Source organism: Aythya marila (assembly GCF_965140915.1).
Source record: "Aythya marila genome assembly, chromosome: 1".
Taxonomy (NCBI): Eukaryota; Metazoa; Chordata; class Aves; order Anseriformes; family Anatidae; genus Aythya; species Aythya marila.
Window position 1 is genome coordinate 84,962,456 of NC_139042.1, and position 25,054 is coordinate 84,987,509.

At 33.9% G+C, this 25,054-nt stretch overlaps 1 protein-coding gene across 1 annotated transcript in view; it reads left to right on the top strand.

Annotated features, from left to right (window-relative positions):
- IL1RAPL1 (interleukin 1 receptor accessory protein like 1) overlaps positions 1-25,054 on the top strand; it is a gene marked incomplete at its 3' end in the record, with an annotated part of 758,136 nt that overhangs the window by 90,029 nt on the left and 643,053 nt on the right. The window contains exon 2 of the mRNA XM_082779239.1: positions 2,696-2,801. Within this exon, the coding sequence (XP_082635365.1) occupies positions 2,720-2,801 (82 nt within the window). The 5' untranslated portion in view covers positions 2,696-2,719. The remainder of the gene's footprint in view (positions 1-2,695; positions 2,802-25,054) is intronic.

Here is a 25,054-nt window from a genome sequence, read left to right on the forward strand (position 1 = left end):
TGCGTCAGATGCGACCAGGTAAATGATTTACTCAGCCTCGTGGCTTAGGTTCTTCCTAAAGGAAGAGGTGGAGAGGCTGAAGGACATCAAGGAGAGTGAGAGGGAGATAGATTGGTGGAGCCAGTCCCTACCAGCCTTCAGGCTTAGGCAGCCAGCAGAGGCTCCATAAGAAACACATCACGCCCTACTGCCTTGCGAGCAGGTAATAGGAGGGGACCAGCAAGCAGACAGAGTTCCTGCTACAGTGAACCCCCCTTTTCCTCTCCCCCTAACAACAATGATGATGAACTGGGGGGCAGGGGCAATGGCAAAAGGTTCCTGCTTGGTGTTACAAGCATAGTATGTCCACCTGCCTGGTGATTCCCCTACCTCTCCAGCTGTCCCTGCAGGACAGGTACACTGATCTGCGAGGACAACTGGACAATGGTGAGGGTGATGGTTCTTCCTACTTGGAGGTGTCACCAAAGTCTAATCAGACAACCCAATGCATTAAAACCTCCTCAGTAAAGAGTAAAAGATGGGTCATTGTCATTGGTGACTTGCTGCTGAAGGGAGATGAAGGCTCAATATGCAGACCAGACCTGCTACACAGGGAAGTCTGCTGCCTCCTGGGGGCCTGGGTTAAAGACGTAAGGAAGAAATTTCCTTCGCTAGTATGGCCCTCAGATTATTATCCTCTTTTGCTGTTTCAGCTAGGCATTGATGAAATAGGAAGAACTCCTCTAAGGACTATGAAGAAGGACTTCAGAGCCTTGGGGAGACTAGTCAAGGGTTCAGGAGTAGAAGTCGTGTTCTCTCTATCCCTCCGGTTACAGGAAATAATGAGGGACTGAACATGATGAACCAGCAGATTAATAATTGGCTCTGAGCCTGGTGTCACCAGCAGGGGTTTGGGTTTTTTGACCTTCAGTCAATTTACATGAGACCAAGCCTACTGACAACAGACAGGAATAGCTTTTTCCATCAGCAGAAAAGGGTTTTAGGATGGGAGTTAGTAGGGTTCATTGAGAGAGCTTTAAATTAGTGCAGGAGTGCTAGAGTTTGCTAACAGCCAGTGAATAAGCAAACGTGTTACTGCCTGTGTGTATCTCTATATAAATGTCAGTATCAAAATTAGATATCAAACTGCTGTTTTCAAACTGTATTCTCTTACTCCTTCATCTTTAATGAAGCCATAATCGTGAATGAAGTAAGTTTGCAATTAGTTCTCAAATACCTTGAAACATAAAACTTGAAGAAGGATTCTTCAAGAATCATTAAGTGATTCTTCCCATAATGTGCTCTTTTACATCCCCCCTATTTTTTATTTTAACCTGTTCTCTTCTGAAGTAAAGATATTTTAAGATACTGCTTTCAGAAATATCTTGGGTACAGAGTAACTTGACTGCCAACGAAAGAGCAAAAGATTCAAAGTCTCTTTTGAAATCAAAGCTCATACCATGTGGTTTATTTTGAAAATGTTACCAGTTGCTGTAAAGTGCTGTGATCAGCAGAGGTCGATATCAAGACCACATTGGTTTCTTTTGGTCTTTGTTTATAATATTAATGAACCATTGATCTCAGCCCTTTCTTTCATTATATAACTCTTTTTGCATAAAATACTATCCTGAGTACAGATAATAGGCTATGCCATCTAGGTTGACTAATCAGAGGCAGCTTTGTCCCCCATTCCATCTTTTAACACATTGAAATGTGGGTTGTTAGTCCTATCAACCATTGAAAAACAAAGCTGGAGCACTATCATGACTAGATTACACTCTTACACCCTCTGAGTTATATGGGAAATTAACAAAACATGTACTCCCCATTTTCATCTGCTGCTTATACCGCTTCATCCCCCAAGAACATGAACAATAGAAATAGAAACCTTTGTTCCTGTCTTAGAGGTGAAGGCTGAGCTACAACCTGTGATCTATCCATCTCCCATCCTAATAACATTCACTTCACATTTGCTGCAGTGAATATGTTTGACAGATTTTGCTCATGGGATTTCAGCTCATATAAAAGGAACTTACAGGAGTCTCTGCTGGTTCCTCTGGTGGGCTGTTAATGTTCCCTTTTCACTATTCCTAACAAGATGACCAGATTTGTGTTTAATTGCTTGTTTCATTGTGAATCTTGTGCTCAATCTCTGGAATAAATGAATGTGGAAAGAAAAAAGAAAAAAGAAAAAAGAAAAAAGAAAAAAGAAAAAAGAAAAAAGAAAAAGAAAAGAAAAAAACAGTATTTTATTATATTCTCAATATAATAATATAATTAATAATATTAATAATAATAATTAATAATATAATTTTAGGGAAAAATGATTCAAAGAAATAATTTTATTTTTCAGGTTTAATAAAAAGATCACACTTTTTCATAGGATAAATTGATCAATAATGATCCTGTTATGTGGATTTAACAGGGACCCAATGAATTTTCAATATGCAGACAAAATTAGAACTCAAGCTCCTGGTTTAAATGTAGTGCATCCATGTGTTTGCTTTAAGGTGATTTCAATTTATTTATTTATTTATTTATTTATTTATTTATTTATTTATTTATTTTAGCAGTGATATATCATGTTGGTGGGTTAAGCTGCTCACAAAAAAAAATATATCTAAATTTCTACAGTGACAGTATTTTGTATAATTGCTTGCTGCAATGTTTTTTTCAGTACCAGTATAAAACCAGTATTTTCTTTTTTGAACTCTAGGGAACAGCTGTGGAAAGATAGAAGATGAAAGCTCCCATTCCAAATTTGATTCTCTTGTGTGCTACTCTAACTCAGAGCTTGAAGGTTGTGACCAAAAGAGGATCAGGTAAGTAAATCTTTATCTCTGTGGTTATGATATATGTTTTGGGGAAAAAAAAAAAAATCTTAAAATTTACAAATATACACTAAGATATTGTTATGATGGTTTGAAATATAGTTAAGAGGATTTCGAACTTTGCGTCAAAAAAGTTGGTAGCTTCTATATATTTTTATCGTGTGGTGTGAACTTGATGGAAAAAAGAAAATGTTAAATACTACAGATATGTAGTGTAAAAACAATATAACAATTGATCTGTTAAAGGAGAATGTTTTTTTCCCCATCTTATCCCCAGGAATTAAAAGACTTGGCTTACTTAAAAGACCTTGTTGCAGCCAGTGTCTTTAATATAAGCTACTGGATTTATCTTTTTGACTACATATTTTGTGGTGAAGGATCTCTTGGTTATGCAGTTCATTTAGGCTACGGATTTTTGTAATACGTAGATCATGTATATATATGTGATACATATAAGTGATACGTATATATACATATATATGTATATACAAATAATAGATCACGTATTTTTTTCATGGTTTTAGTAACCTTGGAAAGTGAACAGGAAAGAGATTTTTAAAAGGACTACCTGATACATGGTTGAAGAGCAAATGATTGATAGTTGATGCAGCAAATATAGGTGTTTTTTTTTTTTTTTTTCAGAAACCTAGCAGAGGTGGTATGTTTGCCCATCATCTTTCATAATGTTATTATAGATTGCTTATCTTCATATGTAAATAAAGGGAACTTCAATAGTAAGATTGTGTGTTTTTCAGTTCATTCTTTGTCATCCTGAAATTCTTTTTTTTTCCCCTTTTTCACTTTTCATCGGATAACGAAAGATTTATAGGATAACATTTCTGCAAATTCCTATTTTGCTCAATGGGACTAAGGAAAACTAAATCCTTAAGGATTGATCCCATGTTGAGAGAATTAATTAATTAGGTTTGTTTTTACTAGTTATTTTCCTTTTGGCATTGGAGTGCTTTAGGTGTCTTTTGTTGTACTATTTTAGAATTCTGGCCCTGATTTCATTTTTTTTTCCCCGCCTTTAATCTGTTTCCAGATGGAGTTGTCTGCTAGTAATACTAGTAATTGTAACACTAGTAATTCCTCTTAAGTGATGCTTAGGGAGGGCACAGATCTTTCTATATTTTGGGCAATGGTTTAAATACTTTGTGTTTTGAATGGATTATACTTGTAACAACATTATGAAATGGGTTCTCTCTTCAATAGTTTAGTGACTAGAAATGTAGACTGAAGGAAGGTAAATAAGGAATACCACTCTAATTGTAAATTATTCCTCAACCAAAACTTGAGATTAAAATATAAACTGAAGACTGGCTATTACTTAGTATGTGAAGAAAACTGACTTTTACTTAGTATGTAAAGAGCCAAGGACTTGGTGATGGTTGATGTGTTTGCAGTATGATGTCTGCCTAGACTGATACCACAGATATATTTTGAATTTGCTTGCACAAGGTTTTTCCATTTGATTACAGTTTAGTACTTGTGAACTTTAGGTTGAGGCCTCAATCCAAATTTAGTTTAAATATTTTTGATCCTCTTAAAGTAACTTTTACAATGACATCCATTTTTAAGGAGCCAAAAAAACTAGCCAGCTTTCTATTTGAATGTTATAATGATACAAACCCAGGTTGTCTTTGCATTCTATTTCATCAGTTTTGTCTGTATTCTCTTTCTGAGATTAACCAAGTAAAGGAAAAGCGGTAAATAAAATATTAATTTTAATTTCTCTTTGGAAAAGAAATGTAATTGATGTCCAGCCAAAGGAAAGAAGACACAATACTTTTTCAGAGTTTCTGAATATGTTCTCATCCTGATGTTGTTTTTTAAAAAAAAAAATAAATAAAAAAGCAGTAAAAGCAGTAACGGAAATCTTTGGATCTCATCTTACTTTAACATGGTTCTTGATGCATGAGATCTGCTGATACAGTACATAGTTTCCTTCAGCTGCATTGCTAGGAAGACTATTTTGTCGTAGTGTGTGTGCAAAGGAAAAATCTGACTTTTACAGAAATTTCAGACCCTTCTGCCTTTGGTCATGTTGTTTAGTGACTTTAGACATGAAGAAATAGTATAGAAGTAGATGGAATGTAATACATGCATGATGCTGCATGGTTTGATTATTTTATTTTACTTTATTTTAATTTAATTTAATTTTTCCTCTGGCTATTTGGAAGTACTATTTTTTGATCCTGTTTTTTCTTGCAAAGATAACCTTATTTGCTTTCATAGAAGTTTTGCCAAAATAATATTCATTTACCTGTAGTGTGAAAATAAAAACAGTCTCCTAAAACTACTGCAAGTAACCAGTTGTAAATAGGGAATAAAATCAACTCAGAAAATCAAACTTTAGTTTTACATGGGTATGCTCATCAGAGGATGCAGAGATCAAGGACATGGTTTTAGTCCAAGGACATGATTTAGTTGTTTGTATTGCATGGATGACCTGCTTACCGTAAGTTAATTAGTTTGTCTCTTGGAATGTCTTCTTGTTATAGATGGATGAAGTGTGATTCTGATTTATTTAAAAGTTGAATGCCATTATACTTCTATTTCTTACATAAAAATTGAATGTAAGAGCAAAATAGAAAACTGTAATGCTTGAATATAGAAAGGTTTTTTTTTTTTTTTTTGTATGAAAACAAGAAAACTGAACCTCTTGTTTGGAATCCAGTGTGACTCAATTTTAGAATTGTAATGAATTAAGAGTAACGCTAAATTGAAACATGATGTAAATGTTACTTAAAATTGGAAAAGTAAAGGCTTTAATATCTTTTGCATGCCTTTTTGGAAAAATAAATAATTTCAAAATAAATGAATATTTGCACTTAATGGCTGCCACCACCCTCTGCTTTGGCCCTTACTTATTTTTCCATCTCAGTTAATAATAAATCTCTCTGTTCACAATATGAAATCTTCCTTATTTGAGTGAAATTTTCCCAAATGTTATAATTTTAAAATAAATAAAATATATATATTCTGACTTATGAGCTAAAGAGCTAAAAAAATGAAATAAAAATGAATTAGTGGTGCTATAGAAGGCCTCAGTTCTACCCGTGAGTTCACTTTGTCCCTGAAAAATCAGAATTAAATGAATAGCAAAGTGAAGATGGTGGCATATTTTCATATTTATGATATGATGTAAATATGGTGTAATAAAATATGTTAATATGGTGTAATAAATATGGTGTAGTAGTATCACCTTTTAGAGAAGCATTTTTTTTTTTTATCTTCCTTCTCTGTTATCAAGAAAAGGAAAAGGAATGTTTTAAAAGTGAAGAAGTTTTTGCATTAGTATGCTGAATTGTTGTTCTAACTGTGACTTGTTCCTTTCAGTCCATTTTTGTTGTGCAATATATAAATATAAATATATATATAAATAATTGAATTATATTTATATTAAAAAGAATTATATCCTTGAAAATTGTCTTTTATGCGCTATTAGTTGGATTTTCTTGCTAATATTTCAACTACTTCTATAAGGATTATATCAGCTTCGCTAAAAAGATAGTGATTAATTAAAGTAGGAGCTATCCCATTGGTATAAATGAATTTCCAGCCACTTCTCTGAACAGTCAAGAATGTGAAAACCTACGTTCAGAATGGTGGTGAGGATGTCAAAAATGTGGAAATATTTGCAGGTTCAAATTCTGTTTTTACTTTTTGAAATGAATAACAATGCTGACCGTCTTTCAGGATTTATGTTATACCACAGAGTTAGTTTTACATGTAATTAATTAGGATCAACATGCTATTCTTGTCTGTGCTTCTGTTGATTGAAAAGCAGGTTAAAAATTCAGTGTAAGAGAAAACTTAGGTTGTGCTGCATTGGATTAAATGTTTGATTAGGAGAGTTGTCATTATGTTAAGTACCTAAATGACTTTAGTTAAAGGCAGTCCTTGAATTCTTCATAAACAGGAGAGTGGTTACAAACTTGTACAACTGTGTGATATTCATGAAGTAAATATGATAATACAGGATGTATAGGGAAAATTATTAATCAAATATTTATTATATTATCAGGAAAACAATTTAAATTAGCTTGCTCACAGCTGTGTGACATACCTGTGTAACACTTTATCTTTTTATGTTTGATTCTGTTTCTTTCTGAAAGAATATACATCTTATTTTTGTTTTGTTTTTATTTTTTAAAATTATTTCTGTCATGTAACGAACAGTTTCAGATGACTATTTTATATAAAATGGGTTTATTTCACATTTTGAGCACCTAATAACTTTGATAACTAGTCTAACCTCATCTAATTTTAACCTAATATCTAATAATTTTGAGCAACTAATAAAAATGGCTGCATGAGCAGTTCCAGTAATAAGTTAATTAATATAGAAAAATGAAGCAAAAAAGAAACATATTCCTATATCTAGGTCTGCAATTAAATTAGGCTTAAGCACACACTTTTTTTCTGTCAATTTTATTTGAATGCACAACTCCTACAAATTTTAACGCCTTCTCAATTAAGAGTGAAAGAAGCTTTTCCCTTAATCTTTGCCATTCCAAAAAGTGACTTCAGGGTAGATATAATGTTTGTTAACTACCTATTTTAGGTATACAGTGAAGTCTCCATGAATGAAGCCTCTAGAGAGTCTTCCAAGCCTTCAAAAGTAACTGCAAAGATGAACATATTTGAACAATGAACAATTTTGCACATGTGATCTGCTGAAGGGGGAACTAACTCTTGCACCACTGGGCTTTTTAAAATATCTCAAAGAATCTTGTTTTTGAAACTAGTTCTCTGTTTGCTCACCATGTCCTGTTGATGGAAAGGTAGAATAAATAATTAAAGTCTATATATTTTGATTTGTTCATCATGTGTTTTTACAGGGATTGGCTTAAATTTAAAAAAATGTAGTCTACTGAGTATTTGTTGCTCACAGCAGCCCTTGTTAATATTATGTGAACTTCCTGATAATGCATTTCTAAATGCTTTCCTTTCTGTGATTTTTCTTTAAATTATCCTGTACTAGATTGAATTAAATAGTAGATTTTTTATCCACATGGTTTTATATCTTCAGCAACTTATGTTTCTTAATGTCTGTTCTTTTCAGGCCAAGTGGTATTTGATAGCTTACTTGTGATGAAGAGAGGTATTTGCTTATGAATTATTTAATATTCATGAAACAGGAAGTAGGTTAGGAAAGAGACTCTCTTACTGATCCATACAGATTTTTCCCTATAATGTGGATATTAAAAAAATATTTGAGTGCTGCAATGCCATCTGGTGGCTTTGCTTTTTTTCAAGGGTGATGAATAGACAAAGGGTTTCTTTTAGTTGTTAAAAAATAAATAAATGTTAAAAGGGGCTGGAGTAATGGGGGGAAAACTCTGCAAAAAAATGCTATGACATCTAGAATTATAATTAGATACTGTAACCATAGTGGTATTTTAGGCACTTACTTTGCCTAATAGTAATTTGATGTCATCTTGTATCAAAAAAGGTTAGAGTTCATATTATTTTCTGTGGTCCTCTGTTGTACAGGTTGTTAGGCATGGAGTTAATGAAGGAGCTATAAGTGTTCAGCTTTAGTACTGCAAAAGGAAATTTTCTAGGTTAAATTTATTCTATAATAGAAATAATTTAACTGGGAGGGCAATCTGTCCAATAGGTTATCAGGATGTGTATAGGGTCCTTCATATAATTATTATGAAGTTAAGGTTTGTACATGTATTATGTCATTCAGGAGAAGATTGAAGATTACTTCTGTTTTTAATGTCTAGCATTTCTGTGCCTTAGCAACTGTGAATGAATACAGGTGGTTCTAGTTGTACTTGTGTGGGAGATCAAGATTACAAAAAAAAGAAAGATGAGCTTTGATGTTGCAAACTTTCTTGGTGTTTCTGAATTTTTGTTTGTTTTGTAGGAAACAGGTACTGATTTTAACTAGATGAATGTAATTCAAGATTCTTTCTAAAACTGGTGAAATTCTGTTATATATGTAATATATCATATACATAATACATGTTTAAAATATTTAGTAGTTATTCTGTTAATTTTGTATTCTTTGAGAACTGTAAGTGTACATTTTTCTAAAATATGGCCCTCTGAATTTTTATGACTGATATTTTCCACAAGAATCATTATGTTTTAGAGCATAATATCAGATGTATCAAGGGTATCTCTGCACAGAGAAGACAGTTTTTTTTTTCTAAAACATTTCTTTTAGCTGGACCTAGCAAAAGAATTATCTCTATTCTGCAATAAAATAGCAAGTAATAATATTAATGATAATAATAAATCTATAATCCAGATTATCTGGCAAAAACACTCTGAAAACTTTTTCACAATCAAGTACTGAGCCTGATCAGGAGTCTGGTATACAGTATTTAAGTATTTGTATTTTAAACTTTTTTTTTTTTTTTTTTTTTTTTTTTAACCCATTGTGAGTGAGGCTTGGTGTCCCAACTGCATATTACTATATTGTCATATTGTCATCCTGCTCTTCTTAGTGCATTTCCTAAAGTGGTGCCATTCTCTTTTTCATTCTGTCTCTGTTTTGATTGCCTAAGTATTTTCTTTTGGATTCTTGTCAAAACGTAATTAGTTGATGAATGTCATAATGGATCTGACATGCACTGAATAGTAATCAGATGGTTCAAAACTTAAATGAATAGATATATCAATTTTCTTTTCTTTTTTTTTTTTTTTTTTTCTTACACAATCTATAGACAGAACACTTGCATCTACAGTATCTACAGTTCTCCAAGTACATTAAGCTTGAAGCAAATAATTTAGAACAAGTAAAGGCTGTGCTTCTTGTGAGCCATAGGAGTTTATGTCAATTGATATTAATGGCCTCTAACAGTTATTTTCACTCTGTTACACAATGCTAGTTTTCCATTATTAATTGATGAGGTTTGCTGTCTGTTGGGTGGTTTCATAGAACCTGAAATATTTGGAGCCTATCCATGTCTATCTGACCTGTAAGATTAACTTGTGTGAATGAGTTTGTTGTTTTTTTCTCTAAATTTGAGGGATTAAAATTACAATTAGTGCCATGAAACCCCTTTTTCTCTATTTGGTGCAAGAAGACAGCAAATTTAATTCCTAATCAAAGATCCACGTAGCTTTCTTACTTGATCTGGGGGATTGAGGAGGGCAATCTTACTGCTCAACCTGGTGAAGAAGTGAACCTTTTTGTTTTGTATGAGGATTGTTTCAAAATACTCATTTTGAATTGGCTTAGTAATATGTAGCCTTACTTGTGGTTGTAACCATGGGACTAAAGGGGGAAACTCTGTGAAACATATTTATTTTTGAGAGAGAAGGGACAGACAATTGAGGGGAAAACTTGAGCATCTTACACAGACAGCAAAAGTATCCATGTTACCATCCCACAGTTAAATATGACAAAGTTGTTGACTCCAATTTTGGTACAATCCTTGCCTTTTTCCCTTTTATTATAAGGGAAACCAAACCAAACCAAAAAAAAAAAAAAAAAAAAAAAAAAGACTGGTTGTTATTAAGAAAAAAAAAAAAAAAAGCATGTCTTTCTTTTTGCAAGTCAAGGGAGAAAGTAGGAGTTAAAGATTAATTTATTTAATATTCTGAATATGCAAAATGTTGCTCTAGGTTTCAGACAGTGTATGACTCTGAACCTGTTTCTGTGTTTGTGCCACTGTAAATAGGAAGTGTGTATTTTCTTTAAAGGAATGCTTACTTTCAGTACTTCTCTTTAGCTGTGGAACATTTAATTGCTGCATTGACACGGTGTAATTTTCAGCATACAGCTTTCATTTCAAAACCCTGAGGAATAATCTTGTTGGAAAGAAAACTAGTTTTGTTAGTGAGCCTCAACAGATGTTTGTCCAGAGGGGCAGTTCAGCTCTACTGGTCTCTGTTCTATTTTTCTAAGATAAGGACACTATTTGGTGTGTCAGATGAACAGCAGTGGTTACTAAAGGGCAGGTGGGGGCTGTGTTTTAAAGGAACAGACCATTATAATTCTGTGCCACTAGAGGTTCTGGGCAATATGGAATGACTCCATCACCAGTACAGATACTTTTTGACATACTTCTTTTTTTGGAGACACTGTGAATGCACTGTTACTTCTTCTGTGAGCATTTATGAACTGGATGGCTGACATTTTAAAGATAGTTATATGACCTTTTATTGTTGCTAGGATCCATACTGATACTTTACAGAGTTCTGGGAGATTATGAATAATAACCACAGTATATGGAAAGCCTGTCTGCAGTATCAAAGGGTCAACGTTTTATAGTGTGTAAAACGTACCGAGTAAAAACATGACATAAAACATGACTAATGATAGTAAAGGAGACAAAGCAAAATCTAAAGCCAAGAGGACAGTAACAGATATTCTTACATAGTTCAGTCACTGAGTTTTAGTAGCTGTTTAGAATGACTCTGCTCCCACAGTTTCTTGTTGTCCCTAGGGAATGGTTGGCGGTAGTTTTGCTGATTGGCATCTGTTGGCAAGTGGCCTAGAAGATGTAAAAGAACAAGTGACCTTTGATCAGAAATAGTTGCTGCAGAAGATTTATTTATTTGAATTTTATGCTGTCACTTTTATGTAGAATAATGACTGTGGAGAATAAGGAGACAAAAACCTTAAGGACAAGTAATGACCATCTGATAGATTCGCCTTTTTTGCTTAAGTTTACTCAGTTTTGAAATATTATTAAAATATAGAAATGAGTTGTAATAATAAGGTTTTCTAATTAAAATATGTTTTGTTGCTACACTTAAATTAAAAATGATGAAATCTCCCAAATTAAAATACTTATTGTCTTGTTCCTTTCCGAAAGATGGAGGGAGAAAGTGCTATCAATGCAGCATTCACAAAGATATGATAAGGATATGGAAAGCAACTTAGTGTGAAAAGGTCATCACCAGTACTGATATCTTCAGCCATTCTTGTTCAGAGTAGGTTTGGCTGTTATGGTTTTTATTTCAAGTGTGTAATGCAGAATGTCTGTCATTACTTTAGGATTTTTTAAGATTTTTTTAGGCTGTTCTGCAAAAGAAGGAGGTTGTTGTTTTTGTTTGTTTGTTTGTTTGTTTGTTTGCAATTTTAAGGACAATTATCAAACTGCTATGACAGTAAATTTCAAAGTAGTTATGTTATTTGGAGGTTGAATGCTCCTATAATTTTAATGCATTGCTCTGAATACATGACTTTTTTTTCAGGAAACTTTCAGGTGTACAAATGCAAAGTAGCCAATTGTGTTGAAGCAATCTGCAAATTCATTTGAAGTAGCCCACTTCCACAAATGACTTTTTCATCCTTGGCAAAGGAATGATTTTTCCCATCTTTTAAATCATTTGTAATTCTATTTGAAATATTTCCAACTGATAATTCCAATTTTAATTACAGAGCCACTTAGGTTGGAAGGGACTTAAGATCATATAGTCCAACTCTGCTGGTTCAAGCAACGTCAGCTACAGCTTGCTCAGGATTGTGTTATTGTGTTCAGTTGACTTCAGGATTGCTCTTTAAGGACATTTTTTTTTTTTTTTTTAGTCTTCTTGACCTTCAATTTGCCAGATTAGAAAAGGCCTAAACCTATCTCTCAGGTTATGAGTGGCTTGCCTCATCTGAATCGTAATCATTTTGTGTTCACAATCATACTTCTGAGTTGCTATGTGGAGTTGCAACATACCAAGGATACACCTAGAGATGGTAGTTAGGTTTAAAAATGTGACTTACCTGGAAGTAATGCTAATTAAGTTTGCTTGGTACCTGTTCAAGATGATCCATTTCTTTCACAGTAAGATTATTTATTTTCTTTGTAATTGGAAATGTATTTGAACTATACGTGTATTTAAACTTAAGGTAAAAATGGAGTCCTACATGGAAAAATGAATGTACATTTTATGTTTTACCATTCCCTTGTCACCTCACTTTTAACCATAGTTAATACCCTTGGTAATATGAGAATTATTGTAGTTTCTTACAGGGAAAAAATACCTAATGCTAAGTATGCTACTTTCATGCACTTTTATATACTTCACTATGATCTTTTCTTTAATGATGTTTGTGGCAGTAGGTAGAATAAAGACAGTGACTTGAGATATTAAAAATTAAAAATTAAATATCAAGCATCAACAGCCTCCAGTAAAAACAGCAACAGACTTTGGTTGTCCAGATAAGAAGAGTGCACCCTGGAAAAAAGGTGTTATTGCTATTATTTTTTAAAGGTACAGGGTTGGCATGTCTGAAACCAAATTTTCTGCTGAGTGTCTTTGACTATATGACCCAAAGTGAATGCTGAAAGCAAAACAAATAAAAAGGCAAGGAACAACGTAAAATCTACCTACCTACCTATCTACCCAGCAATCTGTGTGCATCTATCTACATATATTTCTGTGCTGTGAGGGAAGACTCAATTTTTTTCCTACTCAACAGAGATGCTATTAAGCATAAATGATGTTCTAGGTGGGGCACAACAAAGAAGGAATGAAAATATAGAGAGATACCCTGAACCCTTTCTGGTCAAACAGGCTAAGCCAAGTATGACAAAGAGTCCAACTAATTTTTCTAGGAGTGAATTTTGGAAGGGGCTTTCTGGAGGCTAATGAATGCCCTACTGTCGTTCCCCTGAATGCATCAGGCCATATTCTGCACAAAGTTGCATTTTTGTACTGTAGATTTCTTTTTGCCATTGTCAATATTTTAAATATACTTTAAGTATATGTATTTATATATATATATATTTGCATATATAATAATTGGAGAAATAAAATCAAATGCTAAGCTTAATTTTTATAGGAAACTGTCAGTAGCAATATTTTAGTTGAGTAATTAACATTAAAATAAATTATTCAGGAGAATACAAAGTTGGTATTATTTGTTTTACAAAGAAGATACATACATCCATTTTGTAGTTTATTACTTGCTGTGGAGTTTTAGCAAAATGGGACTGTTAAGGGATGAAGTAGGAAGCTTACACCAAAGATATAAAGTCTGGAAAAAAATCGTGAAAAACCATTTTTGTCAGAAAATGATTTTCTTCTTGGGAAAAGTAGCTGGCTTGTCAAGGAGAAGAAGAATAAACTGTGAAATGCTTGAGCCAACTTAACGCATTCAAACACAGAACATTTAACTTACTTAATTTAGTTCCTAGATACATTTTCAGTGAGATTCTTTTTTTTCCCTAGCATCATTTAACACCTTTATCTACTGTCTTTCCTGCTGAGTATCTCAAGTTGGTATAAATACTCTTCACCAGCCCTCATATAGGACCTGAATGCAAAATCTGCTTATTCATGGATCAAAATCTGTACATAACAAATGCTTCTGAGAACCTGTGAAGGGAAAAAAAAAAAAAAAAAAAAAACACCAAACATCCTCTTCTGCCTAAACTAATGTGGAAACACATAAGATTCCCTAAAGTCTAGGGAGTCTTAACAGAGGAGTTCTTGGCACTTGAATCAACATGCTGCTTAGAAGCACTTGACTCTTTGTTGTGGTTTAACCCCATCAGGCAGCAAAGTACCACACAGCCACTCACCTACTTTCCCCGGGTGGAAAGGTTCTCACACTAAGTGTGAAAACTCCTGGAGTGAGATACAGACAGCTTACTAGGGAAAGCAAATCCACGCATGCAAGCAAAGCAAAGCAAGGAATTCATTCGCTGCTTCCTATCCACAGGCAGGTGCTCAGCCACTCTCAGGAAAGCAGGGCTCATCACACATAGCAGTTTCTTGGGAAGACAAATGCCATCACTATGAACATCCCTCCCTTCCTCCTTCTTTGACACAGCTTTTATTGCTGAGCATGACACCGTATGATATGGACTATCCCGTTGCTCAGTCTGAATCAGCTGTCCTGTCTGTGTCTCCCCCAGCTTCTTGCGCACCTCCAGAGCACACCCAGCCTCTTTGCTGGCAGGGCAGCACAAGGAGCTGAAAAGTCCTCAGCTCTGTGTGAGCACTGCTCTGCAACAACTAAATCATCAGTGTGTTATCACCAGTGTTTTCATTGAACAACATAAAACAAGCAAGCAAAAAAACTAGCATTATATGAGTCTCTATGAAGAAAACTAACTCTACCCGAGACAAAACCAAGACACTTTTATATGTGTTACTCACCAGAAACAGTATTTGGTAAGGTCAAAATAGAAGTTTGAAGAATAGCAATACTAATAGCCCATTAGTCCATTGCTGTATTATGCCTTAAAATATAACCTCACAAAGAACAGTTGTAAGAGACTGAAAAATAATTCTTACAAAACCAAGAAATTCAAGATTAGGGTTTATAAGAATAATTGTAATAAAAATAGATTGCTTTTCTTTTGATTATTGGGAATGGTAGAGTAGGATGGCTTATTTTCTATGGTATACTTTCTTCTCTATATATTTGATTATATATATTCTACTATATATAGTTAATATTCAAGTGTTTTTTATTATTAAGATATAGTCTAAGAGAAGGATAATAGTTATAATTTCTTTTTCTCAATTTTTAAATAAATACAAGGTCTTTTTTAATTTTTAATAAATACAATATATTAAAAATTATGATCAACAGTGGGAGGCCAATGTCTCACATAATTGCCTGCATACATACATACTGCCTACTGTAGGCACTGCAGCAGCTGTCCTCTAAATAATGCTGTTGGGGATTTTCTGAATCCTGTTGAGCAGAAGTGTATTTTTATTTAAAATGGAAATCAAGGGAGTCTCGTGTTCTGACACAGAGCGTTACAAGTATTGGTAATACGTAAGAACTCTTGAAAGTGAAACACTGCTATAGATTGTGCAATAGTTTTAAAATTATCTGATTCTCATTTTTTGTTTGTATCAAAGTTGATTTGTTAACCATCAAAAAAATTGCAATCCATTTCTTTTTCTACTACTTTTAATTACTAAAAGTAATTAATTTAATTTATGCTGTACTAGGTTGATTTTTATTAATAGTTTCATTGAAAATTGCTCTTTAATTTCTCTCCCATTTGTTTGATCTTAATTTCTAGACAACATTTAGTATTAAGTCTGTAAATCTTGTCTCCCTCTTACTGTAATATCCAGGCATCAAGTTCTATCACACTCTAGATAACCAAATAATATGTTATGCATGCTTGCTTCACTGTCCTTCCTTGCTGAGGTGAATTCTGAGTGATAGACAGGTGGGAGCAATTTCTGTTAATACTGGCTTCAGTCAAATAAAAGGTGAGATTTGCTTGTTTCATTTTCTTGAAGTCCTGTTTCTTTCTTTCTGGGCATTGTACTCATTTGTGGAGTATTTTGGGGTTTGGATTATTTATTATAGTTATTTATTATAGGTGGTCTCATGATGTATATTTAGTTATTTTTGGGGGGAAAATGTAGTGTCTGATTAGCAAGCAGCTTTTTGACTTACATGGCAATATGAAATTGAATCATCAAAGTTGTTTCTGTATTTGAAAAAATAATTTTTGAATTCACAAGTTAATTTCCATTTGAACAAGGTAAAGATGGAGAAGATACAGATTCTATCACAAATTATTTAATTTTAGCTACTGTTTTTTGTAACTTTCTGACTTTCCTGAAGTAACATGACAGGTTCTTGTCTAATTTTACTTTTTTTTTGTTTTGTTAATTTTATATTTGTGATAGTTAGTTCCTGTTTAAGATATATCTTCCATCCAAAATACATAGGAAAACAGTCTTGTCTTTACTATTGGGAAATTAAGTGTACTGTGTAGCTTTTCACCCTGAACCTTTCATCAGTAGCAGAAAAAAAAAAAAATACACAATTTTAAGGACAAAAGTACAAGTTATACATACAGCAAGTATTCTGAGAAACAGTTCAGAAAGTGTCGTGGTTTAACCCAGCTGGCAGCTAAGCACCACACAGTCATTCTCTCACCTTCCCCCCTCCCTCTCTGGGATGGGGGAGAGAAATGCAAAGTGAAGCCTGAGAGTTGAGATTAAGACAGGTTATTAAGGCAGGAAAATAATAATAACAATAATAATAATAACAATAATGATGATAATAGTACTACTACTAATAAAAGTACTAACTGCCAGTATTGGGCTGGGTGAACTGGCAGCGCCCAGCCTAACCCTGAGCAGTCCAGCCCTCAACCCCTGGCTAGCCACCCCTATATACTGTTTAGCATTCCATCAGATGGTATGGAATACCCCTTTGGCTAGTTTGGGTCAGCTGTCCTGGGTCTGTCCCCTCCCAGCTCTTGCTGCACCCCCATCCTGCCCATTGGCTGGACAGAGCGAGAAGCTGAAAAATCCTTGGCTTGGTGTAAGCACTGCTCTGCAACAATTAAAACATCGGCATGTTATCAGCACTCTTCTCATCCTAAGCCAAAACATAGCATTCTACCAGCTACTAGGAAGAAAATTAACTTTGTCCTAACTGAAACCAGGACAGAAAGATATATATATTTTTTTCTTTTTCAGTAATTGCTTCCTCTTTAATGTTGTTTTGGTTCTTGGTTGTTGTTGTGTTTTTATTTATTTATTTATTTATTGTTTTGTTTCAGATTATCCATCAGTTACCGTTTTCATATTTCTTAATTTAATTTAATTTTATTTCCATTTTAATGGACACAGACTCATTTAATTATTGTGAACTTTTTTCCAGAAGTCTTGTTTACAGCAGAAAATCTTGATCTCTTTGTTACAGTTAGATAATTCTTGAAATAAAATTTAACTTCAGTAGATGTGTTTAGTTGATTACTTAACCTGAGCAAGAGGTCCACGTTCTGACCTTGAGTATTTCTGTTTTAATGTATGTTAGAAATTCTATTTTTTCTACATTTCCCCCTATTCAGTGCATTTTAGTTTTCAACCTATTGAATTTGAAGGGTCCTTAAAACTTCCTTCAGTACCTAGGAAGATTGCAACTTTGATTGGATAAGAAGAAATAGGATATAAAATATTAGTAGGTTCTTGGTTTCTGGAAAACTTTACAGCTTTTAGTATTTCAGACTAAAATGAGTTATGTAGCTATATCTTTTACTGCTTATGTGTTTTAGATATACGCACATCACATTAGTTGAAATGTGAGTCTTAATTAGGACATAATTTCTCAACATGAGTCACAATGGTATTTATGAGAAAAGCAACCTGATGAATAACTAATTTGATTACTCTTAGAGGAACTTCAGAAATAATGTATTGTAATGATACTCTTTGGAAATATTCCCTAAGATGCTAATTTTAAGCAGAACATATCAAGTTTTGAAATCAACAGTGCTGTGCTTTAACCCAGCAAGCAGCACAGCACCACACAGCCACTCTCTGACTCTCCCTCAGTGGAGTGCAGGAGAAAATTGAAATAGGACAAAGTGCAAGAACTTCCAAACACCAAACAGATTTTTCTCATTCTTCAACATGCAAAGCTTATCTTGTATATTGTATAATTTCTGCACTCTTGTTACCAGCATCTCTTGTATATTGAGAGTAAATATTTCTGAACATTGTATTTCTGCACATTGCATTTCTGAATAACCTAGTATTTCTCTATTATTTTTTTCTTTTTTTTTTTTGTATATGATGTAATCCAATAAGACTTTGTAGTCCTATGCATTGAAATCTAGAAGGGAAAATAAAAATAAATTCAATTATGATTAGAAACACTTCCTTTGTTTTTCTAGTTGTTTTTTTTTTTTTTTTTTTTTTTTTTTTTCATATTTGGTTGATATCCAATGGCACTAGTTTGTCAGTTTGTCAGCTCGGAACCTAGTGTCACAGGTTATTAAATTGATCAAAGTATACCTAAACTCAGAGCATTAAAAAAGGGTTGAGTTGCTTCACTGGGGGGAGGGGGGAGAGGGAAAGACACAAAACTCTAGCCAGAGGAGAGGAGATCACTTAAATAAGTAAATACAAACAACAACAAAAGCACTTTAAAATAAAAGACAAATGTGATAAGCAAAACAGTCCTAAAGCAAAGTGATTCACTTTTAAAACTGAGACTTTAAACTGTTTTTTATAACTTCAATTACTGACATTGTCAGCCTTGTCTGAATGCAGCAACCATGGAATTATATAGAGGTGAAGGACTTCCTGAAATGAAGGGAGAAGTGATATTTTTTTATTTATTTTTTTTTTAAATCTGGACAAACAACTTGAAACTTGCCTTGTATTGAGTTGCACGTCCCATTCAGATCATCAGTGGCCTGAGTCTACTTCACATACAAGCTGAGTGTATGTACTGAACCAGCTGCAACTTTATACAATAACAATAAAGACAGAAAGATCCAGCATTAGTCTGAAGAGATCTCCTAATACAAGCATTTCAATTCATTCATCCAATTGTTCATAACAGACTAGCCAAATGTATAATAGCCTAGCCATTCATTTTTAATGTTGGCTACTCTTAGAATTTATTTCAGATGTTGGAGGATCTGGGAAACATTATTATTTATCCTGAACAAAGAAAAGTAATTTACATATTGGCTTTAATATAGTTAAGCATAGCAAATATATTCCCATACAAAATATTTGATATGGAGAATGTTATCTTACCAATTAATTACTTCCACTAGGAATATGTAAAGAAAAAGAGAAAAAAAGAAAAGGCAGAGAACCTAAAAGTCTCAGTCTTTAGGCTACCACAATAAATTCTTAGATGGTAATTAAATGCATATTAATAGTCTTACCTTTTCAAATGTACTCTTTCTGCATACTCACTTGCTTATCCAACATCTCTGTCCAACAACACAGCTCATCTGGAAATTTTCCCTCTCCACTTTTGAGGTGTTACTGAACTTCTCAACTTGACAGTCTCTGTGAGTAGAATGTCCTTCCTCTGGTTGCTTTTCAAGTTTACTGCTGTTGACAATCAAATTACCCAATAATCTTTAGAATAGATTCTCACCGGATGTAAATCTCTTCAAATTCAAGGAACTCAGTAGATTTCCAGGGCCTTTTATGCCACTTTGTTGCTTTACCTCAGAGCAAGAAAGATAAATTGCAAATCACTCCTCAATTGTAGCCTTTAGGAATCATCTGTATATATAAAAATATCTGGAACTTTTATCACAATAATGATTTCTCACAATAATGATTTCAACATTGTATTGCCTTTATTAAGCACAGAAAGTGCAATGGTTGAACTCCATTATTTTATGAAATTCCCTACAGGCAACAAAATTCAGACGTTCATCTGTGTCACAGGTCCTGTGTCATTCATGTCCCAGACAAGGAGGGTTAAAATTTTCTGCTGGCCTAATTTTACTAGAACAAAATTTCAAATTACTCCTTTACCATCTCTTCTTATCTGTGTAACTTCAATTCACTGGGGAGGAAATGCTCCCTGAGCCAAGTTTTCACCAGACTGCATAACGAATGACAGCAGATGTTGCATTGCATTCGTCTTGAGAAAATGTCTTGTTCAATAACTGTTGAACCCTTCACTTTTAATGTCTTTCCTATTGTGTTTAGACGTTTATAAATTGCATTAAAAAAAGAAAAATAATAAAGTGGTGATGTTAGAGATAAATTAATTTTGCCTGCAGGAGTCAACTAGACTATTAATATTAACTTCTGCAATTTTCATAAGTTTAAAGACAGTTTCTAATCTTTAGGGAGAGACTAAGTTTCCCTCTGTGGTTACAAAAACAGCATGTAAAGATTGAAATTCGTGGAGCTATGGACTAGTCCAACTCCCTGCTTTAAAAGCAAAATGTCATTTTAAATATAATGTATCAGAAGTCAGAGTTTGACTTCTGAAATCTCTTTCGGCTGTAGAAGAGGATTCTGTTGCTGTTGCTGTATGCATGGCTATATAGTGCTTAATTTTACTGTGTTGTGCTGCATATCCTTATTATGCTGAGAAATTTTTCCAAAGTAATAAAATGTTTCCTGTAATGTTACTGTTCTATGTGAGATTCTATGATATGGCATCACATTTACTTATTCTGGCTTTGTTCAATATAGTATATTTTTGCCTTTTTGTCTGAAATATGTTAGTAGTTCAAAAATGGGATAACCTGCTCAGTTGGTGGTGGAGGGTACTGGTAGGGCTGCAGCCAGGCAGACTGCATGGTATGTTTGGGATTTATACAAAATCATGGTATTTAATTAAGAGTAAAATAATCTAAAAATCCCCCTTTAAAGAAATGTTATGATCACATGGAAGGGTTCTTTTCAGGTGTTTTACTTTTTTAAATATACTGAAATTCCAAACTGTGACCAGTCTTACAGTACGAAGGAATGAAGTTAAGCAAGCACCCTGCAGCTGAAAGCAGGTTCTGCAAAATGCTTTGAGACAAAATTAATAATATTAAAAGTTACATGTTACAAAAGTTATATATTATTTTGGAGTTGGACGTTCCTCAGTTCATATAGCTCTGGTAGAAAATTCCTCTCAAATATATGATCATTTTCTGTTGTGGGAGCTCATACTGTAACTAGCACCAGCTAAGGAATTGACGTACAGTAATTTCGAATAATAAAGGTGGCAGTCAGTTTAGACCTTGTATTCAACAGAGCAGGAAAGAAATGTTTGGAATATACCTTTGTTTATAAACATGCAGTTTCTGGAAAATTGCTGTATCACAGTTCACATAAAGTAGGTATCACAGAATCACACTAGGTCGGAAGAGACCTCAAGATCATTGAGTCCAACCTCTGACCTAACACTAACAGTCCTCCACTAAACCATATCGCTAAGTTCAACATCTAAATGTCTTTTAAAGACCTCCAGGGATGGTGACTCCACCACTTCCCTGGGCAGCCCGTTCCAATGCCCAACAACCCTCTCGGTAAAGAAGTTTTTCCTAATATCCAACCTAAAACACCCCTGGTGCAACTTTAGCCCATTCCCCCTCATCCTGTCACCAGGCACATCAGAGAACAGACCAACCCCCACCTCGTTACAGCGTCCTTTAATGTACTTATAAAGAGCGATAAGGTCACCCCTGAGCCTCCTTTTCTCTAGGCTGAACAAGCCAAGCTCCCTCAGCCGCTCCTTGTAAGACTTGTTCTTCAGAGCCCTCACCAGCTTTGTCGCCCTTCTCTGGACTCGCTCGAGCACCTCCATGTCCTTCTTGTAGCAAGGGACCCAAAACTGAACACAGTACTCAAGGTGTGGCCTCACCAGAGCCGAGTACAGGGGGACAATCACTTCCCTAGCCCTTCTGGCCACATTGCTTCTTATACAAGCCAGGATGCTATTGGCCTTCTTGACCACACTGCTGGCTCATATTCAGCTGACTATCAACCAATACTCCCAGGTCCTTCTCTGGCGGGCAGATTTCCAACCAAACGTATCAACCAACATATGAAGCCAAAATGTTAAAAGTTCACTTAAAACCAATGCACATTGTTACTGTATTATGATGTCAGCCAATGAATGAAGGAAATACTGTTAATTCCACTGAAGGATTTTTTTGTTTGTTTCTGTGTTTTGAAATTGTCTTGATTCTTTGTGAGTTATTGCTGGGAGTCTGGGGTATTTTTGATCTAGAGATAAAATACATGTATATCAATTCTAATTTGAAAGGTTATTAGTAGGTAGTGTTACAGTAGATTTTCACTTGCAGCGTCATCCTAAAACATAATGTTACATAGTTAAGCAAAAGAGGCTTCATGTACGTGAAAGTATTTTTCACTTTTTGAGAGAATTTAAGATTACTATTTTTAAAGGCAGTGTTTTTATTTTATTTTATTTTTTTCTTCCACTATCCTATATATATCAAAATGTTGGGGATATTTTCAGATTTTTTTTTCTGCATTTCAACAAAGACAGTTCAGAAATGTAGAGAAAAGTCACTGGTGTCTAAGACATGATGGTTTTATGGGGGTTCATGATTTTACCATCAAGATTGTAGGACCAGTTTAAACTCTGAAGTTCAATTTTACAAAGCCTAGGAGAAGCCCTGCAAATGACACTTACTTCAGCAGGGAACATCTCTATGGATAACAAGCCATAAAATATCTCCCAACATCCTACAACAAATCTAAGCTCTATCAATGCCAGTGTCAAAGATTTCATGAATGGTTTGAGACTCTTCTCTCCTTCCCACCACTATTTAGACATTTGATTGTTGGCAAAGATTACACATTTCTTCTATGAAGTATGAACCAATTCAATTTATTTAAACTTTCTTTTCATTTTTTGTCAGCAGCGTGAGCCCTACTAGCATTTTCTAAAGCACGTAATATCTGCCTTATTGCACTTAGGAATCTGGAGTGGTCTAATGAATGTGATGTTTTGCTGAGTAATATGTTGCAATACTTCATCTGTGTTCAAAGAAAAAATTGTGCTGTCTCTTTCCTCCAACCTCCTGACTGCATTGCACATTGCTTCATGTTTCTCTTGCCCAGGAAAGAATTGACTATTAAATATATGTGTGTGACTTTTTTGAGCTATAGTTCTTGGAGTTTACTTTCTATGAATATATGATAAAATAACTTCCTGGACTGCAATTATAAAATAGCTACATTCATTCCTATTTGTATATATTAAGCATTCTCAAAGTATAGGGAAGATCAAAATCATTTAAAATATTTATTTTTAATTATCATTTATTAAAAGCCCCAGAAATTGACTTTAAATATTTTAAATTTTAAATTTTCTTCAAATGGTTGAGAAATTATGTCAGTATTTTCATTTTTCTTTGATTACTTAATTCATTTGTCTTTGAAGTAAACATGTGTACAACACTATTGTTAAAAGAAAGAATTTTCTCTCAACAGAAGCTTTTTAATTCTGCATCCGAGACATAGCAAATGAGCCACCTCCACAAAAGTGTCCTTTCTTTTTTGGAAAGCTTGGTGCATGTAGTTATCTGTAAGTCTGCTTCCAAGCACTGTAAGTCACTTCATAGCATGCTACTGTATATAAAATTGCGGTAGAGTTGCAAACAGTTCAGATTTCTGTCACTTGTGCATCCTTAGCGTCATTTTCTCTGATCATGTTGATTTGGGGAGTATCTATCCAGTCCTCTAACTACTTCTGGAAGAAATAGAATACCTCAAATTCAGTCCTGTAATGTTGCAGAACAACAAACAATGAAAGTCTAATACTAACCCATTTACAATGAAAGTCTAATACTAACCCATTTTTGCCTCTCCTGTCTTTCTTCTTCCTCTTCTTCCCCTTACAAAAGGGAGTTTAACCTTATTTTCCCAATACAAGCTTTAGTGACATGCCAGTGTAATAAAATGCCAAATTCTGGAAAAAGAGTGATTTTTTTTTTTTTTTTTTTTTTTTTTTTTTTTTTTACCCTATTAAGGTAGACACATGTCTACCTTAAGGATTCTAGAAGAATAGACCTGTGTGTGAATACATGCTACTCCCATGTGTATGAATGAAAACAGCAAGATCCTTTTCAATAAGGATGATGCTTATTTAATTTGGGAATAGAGAAAATACACTCCAACTCACACAGGTTTTGTGGAATAATCTTTTTAAAGAATTTTTTTTTTAAAGCTAGATCATAGGCAGAAAACAACATTTGTGCACTGCTGTACAAGAAATAAATATTTGAAACTACATAATCAGAGAATTGTTTTAGTCATTAGTAAAATGTATAATTGATTCAGTTACAACATACTCTGTCACCTTCTTCACAGAAACCTCCCATTCAGTTACCAGACTTGGTAGGACACCACATGTTCTAATTTCCAATAACTACTTGTGAATCTGATTAAATTATTCAAATTTATTCTTAGCCAATTTAGCTTCATCACATGGCCACTGCTCATCTGAGACATCCCTGTGGGGATAATATTTTACAATTAATTATATATTCATTAGCTGATTTCCAGTAGAAAGCTGGGGGTTTCTTGTTTCAGGTATTTATCAATATATATTTTTTTTCTAGTTCATTCTTCAGGCACTGAAAAAAATAGTGTCTATAAGATCATTTCAGTCTTCTCAGAAAAAAAAAATAATCTGCTATTATGCAAGTATTTAAAAGAATGGTACACATCTCTGACATCAAAACTAGTGTAAATAAATTCATAGATTTATGATATCTTTGGATTTAGCTTTTCTTCCTTGACTATGTTGATGTTATTGAAATAGAGTTTTAGTTTATGTTATGTCTGATTCCATATGCTTCCATGTTTGATTGTATATTCTAGAACTAGTGAGTTTTGGCATACTGTTTCACTTAAGTAGATTCACTGAAAGTGAAAGAACACTTTGTTTTCCAGTCATACAGATTACTTATAGATCTAACTATACTAAAGTAGGTTTCAATCATTTCTGCTTTTGTTTCTCTCAATTTTTACTTTCTTATATTTTCTTTTCTGTCAACACATGGAGTTTTTAATGTTTATTAAGCCATAATGGGAGACAGATT